The sequence below is a fragment of the Helobdella robusta genome (assembly GCF_000326865.2).
Source record: "Helobdella robusta unplaced genomic scaffold HELROscaffold_5, whole genome shotgun sequence".
In the NCBI taxonomy this organism is placed as follows: Eukaryota; Metazoa; Annelida; class Clitellata; order Rhynchobdellida; family Glossiphoniidae; genus Helobdella; species Helobdella robusta.
The window spans coordinates 6,284,973-6,289,709 of record NW_008705254.1 but is presented as its reverse complement, the minus strand read 5'-3'; the positions used below and the strand labels follow the sequence as shown (position 1 = coordinate 6,289,709).

Genomic DNA, 4,737 nt, shown 5'->3' with positions numbered 1-4,737 from the left:
ATCCTTTTGTTACCACCCCTGCAACTGAGCGAAAAAAGTTTGAATGTTTATTTTTTAGGAAGTCTTTGAAAAACGCGTTTGTAAACACGATCTTGGTCAATTGACAAGCATCCCATAAATGTTTAGTTTACCCTAGAAAATATTTTTTGCCCAAAGTACTTAACTTTTTGTTTTGACATTCCAACTGTCAAAAAAATACGTCCTACTTAATCAAATTAACCCAAGCATTTGCTGATATTTGCTTATGTTATTCTTTACCTTCCGAACTCAGTCATTTGTTTGAAGTGTCAGTAAACGGATGACTTCAAATCAGATGAAGATAAAAAAAAGTTTGCCACTTCTTTTTGAACAACACAGATTTGAAGCAATATTTCACAAAAAGAACAGAACAGTAAAAATATCATGTAGCCTGCTGCAGCTGTATCAGAATGGTATCGCAGTTTTTCCTTTTATATGGTTCGCACGATTCCCTTCGTTAGTTTGTGGTGTTTTATTTATTATTGAAGATTGTTAGTTTTAGTCGTTAGGATTTTCAATCCGACAATACTTTCTCGCCAGATCGTCTCGTGTGTGTTGGCAAACGTGATGGATGAGGTTGAATTGCTGGGATCAATCCTTTATTGTTGTATCGAAGATTCGCATTGGTGTGGCAACTCCCGTTGTTTGTTTCTTCGATCTCGTCGGGGTCAACGATTTGTTGCTGTTGCGCTGATGTAAGAGAACACCGAACCAGGAAGAGCAGTGAGCGGGAGTGAAAAGAAGAAAAAACAGTATTCGTTTGGATAGGCTGGGCATGTATCGTCCCTACCGGGGACTCATCAGCAGCTCGAATACCTATCAGAATAGTTATCGCAGTTTTTCCTTTTAATATAGCTCCCACGAATCATTTCGTTAGTTTGTGGTGTTTTTTTTATTGAAGATTGTTAGTTTTACTCGTTAGGATTTTTGATCTGACATGCCAAAACTTTATAATGTCCTCTGCCATGTTATGAACAATCCAATATACAGTTTCTAATTGAAAATATGTATATTACTTCATACAAATATTATAAAGTTGTAAGTAATTTTTGATTTAAAATATTAAAAAACAACATTTATAAGCGTTTAATTTATAATGTGCTAGTTTTTTGTTCAACGTAAACTGGCCATCCATCAAATCTTGGGCATAAAATGAAGGTCTAACAGTGTCGTTTTTCACAGCAGAACCAACGTTCTGTTAAGTTTTATGTTTTATATTAAAACATTATGATTTATAATATACATTTATTTTTCTTTAGACCAAATGTTCTTTGCTTTGTATGTAACTTCACTTTTTCCTTTTCTGTTGATCCGGTGGATAATAAACAAGTCGAGAACGTTGCTTGGTTTATTTCTCTTCTTTTAATGTCTTTCAATATTATATCAATTAATTAAACGATCTACGTAACAAGAAATTTAACACGTTCCAATAAAGTCCTATTTAAAGTAGGCTGGTAATGAGGGCGTGATAAAAATTTTTTGAGAAAATTTTTACTGAAGTGCTAATTGTGCTACAGCATGGTGGTTTGTTTACTTTTGATTTCAAATGTTCAACATGTTGCAAAGTTGATGAAATGTGCAACAACGCTGTGTGAAACTGTTACTAACCCATGTGATGAGCTGGCACCAGAAAATTTCAATGTAGCAAAAACTCCACAACTATTTGTTCAACTTTTTTCAAACATCAGTCTTTAACTTGCAATTTCTCTACTATCACAGTTGATTTTCTTTAGAATTGGGTGCACCGCCATCCACAGCATGTTTAAAATGGCGGGAAAGTTGCTCGCACTCAAGCAGTAACATTGATAAAACTGGTAAGGCACGTACGCATAAATCTACGTATTATATAAAAATATGTGTAGGAGGTAGAATGTCGAACGAGCTTGTTTTTTATCATGAAAAGGGAAATACGCACGCACAGGCACACGAACGCACGCACACACACACACACGCGCACACAATATTTGTGTATATATAGATAGTTTAAATTTGTTTGTGAATTGCAGAAATTATTTTACAAAAAAAAGACCTCAAAAAGTCTGCGATTTTCTAACGAAATTGTTGGGTAGGTACGCTTGTACATATGTGCATAGGTTTATGATGCTTATATTTTTGGTCTTGTGTATGTATATACCTAGAGTAGAGATAGTGTGTGTATGTTCGTTGGCGTGTATGTTTGTATGTATGTATGTATGTATGTATGTATGTATGTATGTATGTATGTATGTATGTATGTATGTATGTATGTATGTATGTATGTATGTATGTATGTATGTATGTATGTATGTATGTAAATTTAAATTTTTCCAATTTTTCACCCCAGAAAATATTACGTTTATTGCAAGGAAATAGGAAAGAGCCTAGAAAGTCGATGTCATTTTTAGGAAATTTAATTTTGAAAGAATTTTCTATTAAGTTTGGATGATTTGTGAAGAATTCGCATTTTTTAAAGTTTAATTTCAAACCCACATCAGTCTCACGACCCACAATTGAATTCAAATCCCTCAGCACATTTTTAATCTTTCCACCAAGTGAAATGTCATCCAAGTAGGCGACAATGAATTTGGATTCCAAAGACTTCAACAGAGGGTTGATTGCAAGAAAGAAGAGCAATGGACCCAGTGGGTCACCTTGCTGAACTCCTTCCTCTGACAAAATCTTTGTGCCACTAAAAGACAGAATGGATGGCTTATCATAAGCCGACTAACAAAAGTTGTACAACTCTGGCACAACCGACTTCACCGTGAGCAGCAAGCCTTAGGGAGTTAAACGCATTGGAAAAATCCAGTTTCAAAAAACATTCATCATCATCCATGTTATCAACAAAACGTCTAGCGGCGTGAATCGCTCCCTCTGCGCCACCGCTAACACCAACGCCTACCTGCTGAGGTTGAAGCAGGAGGACAACTCTGTCTTTAATGATGTGCATGGCACATTTCGCAGCCAAACGCCTCCAAACACAACCAACTACAATTGGCCTGATACCCCCATCTTTTTTTAACAGAGCAACCAGTCTTCCACCAAACAAAATAGGAGCCACCTCTGGCCGACAGTTCCCGCTTAGAATCAGGTTGACAAATGAGGCAATCAAATTTACTAGATCAGAAGAGTCTGCTTTTGAAGACGTAACGTCTCTTAGATGTGCAGGCGTGAGACCATCTCTGCCGTCAGAAGTTCCCTTAGGAAAAGACTTTAAACAGTGCAGCACCTGTTGTGAATTAACCGTTAAGCTTGAAGCCTCTTTGGTTAGACATTCCTTTCTGTTTGAGGGAGCGTTTAGATGTTTCTCCCTTAGGAAACCTATGGTTTCTTCCGTAACCGGTGCAACTGTATCTGTTGAAGACAATAGCTGTAGCGCGTTTCGAATGTTTCCTTTTTCAATTTTGGATCTAACGGATGAAATCATTTTAGCTTCGTTTTAGCACCACCGGAGGCCTGGCGAGAGAGCCGGGACACTCAGAACCCTTAACTTAAGTGCCCCATCTGGGCGGGTACGAAAATGCATATTGCAAACATGGCAACGGGTAAGACCTGAGCCAGTTGCTTGACTAGGAGACATAATGCAGGATGGAGCGCCTGAACGGAATGGTTCAACCAAGGTTAACAAGTCAAGCCAATTCAAATATTGGCGTAGTTAAAACCAAGTTAAAATTAAACAACCTAGAGGGAACGAAAACAAAAAATGGTTTGTTTTTGTTCAAAACAAGCAAAATGGAATTGTGGTGTAGAAAAACGTGTACCACTTGATAAAAGGGACAAGCCAGGTGTGAGTGTGGTATAGAGGACAGATACCACTTGACCAAACAAAATGGGAATGTGATTTAAAAACGGATAACAAATCCCGCTTGATAACAAAATGGGAATGTGGTATAATGGACGGATACCACTTGGTGATGGCAACAAACAAAGTGGGAATATGGTGCAACAACGGATACCACTTGATGGAAAGAGCGAACCAGATGGGATTGTGGTATAAAAGACAAATACCACTTGATAACAAAAACGGAATGTGGTACAGGGGACCAATACCACCTGATGAAGGCAACAAACCGAATGGAAATGTGGTATAAAAAGCGTGGTACAAAAATTTTATTTATTTATTTATTTTTTATTTATTTTTTTCCTTCCCTTTTCTTTTCCCTTTTTTTTATTTTTATTATATTATTTATTTATATGTATTATTATTTTATTTATATATTAATTATTTTGGATACCCCTTGGTTATGGCAAAAAACAAAGTGGGAATGTGGTATAAAAATACCATTTGATGGAAAGAGCAAACCCGGTGGGATTGTAGTATAAAAGACAAATACCGCTTGATAACAAAATAACAAAATGGGAATATGGTATAGAGGATTGATACCACTAAATAAAAGCGACAAGCAAAATGGAAATGTGGTATAAAAAAAACGGATTTTATTATTTTTTTCCCTTCCCTTCTTTTTTTTATTTTATTTTTATTATATTAATTATTTATATGTATGTATGTATATATTTTATTATTTTTTTTTAATTTGGAGGTTAGCTTTGGTGAACTGAGCGCTGTGAACAAGCTATGGAGTGAAACAAGGACCATTATGGAAATAAGTAGTGAGAAATACAATGGATAATAAGGAAATATTAACAGAAAAAATTCTCAGCAATGAAACGCACCAACGTGAAAATGAAATTTGAATTTAATAAACAACAGGTAGAAAAGCGACACGACACCATTCAAAA

General features: G+C 36.0%; 1 protein-coding gene across 1 annotated transcript; it reads right to left on the bottom strand.

The window, feature by feature from the left end:
* Nucleotides 1-532: 532 nt before the first annotated feature.
* HELRODRAFT_163781 (hypothetical protein) lies at nt 533-3,424 on the bottom strand (the record flags this gene model as incomplete). Its single annotated transcript, XM_009027556.1, has 3 exons — nt 533-834; nt 1,093-1,213; nt 3,059-3,424. The coding sequence occupies 3 exons, from the start codon at nt 3,422-3,424 to the stop codon at nt 533-535; spliced, it is 789 nt and encodes a 262-aa protein (XP_009025804.1).
* Between the last annotated feature and the right edge of the window lie 1,313 nt (nt 3,425-4,737).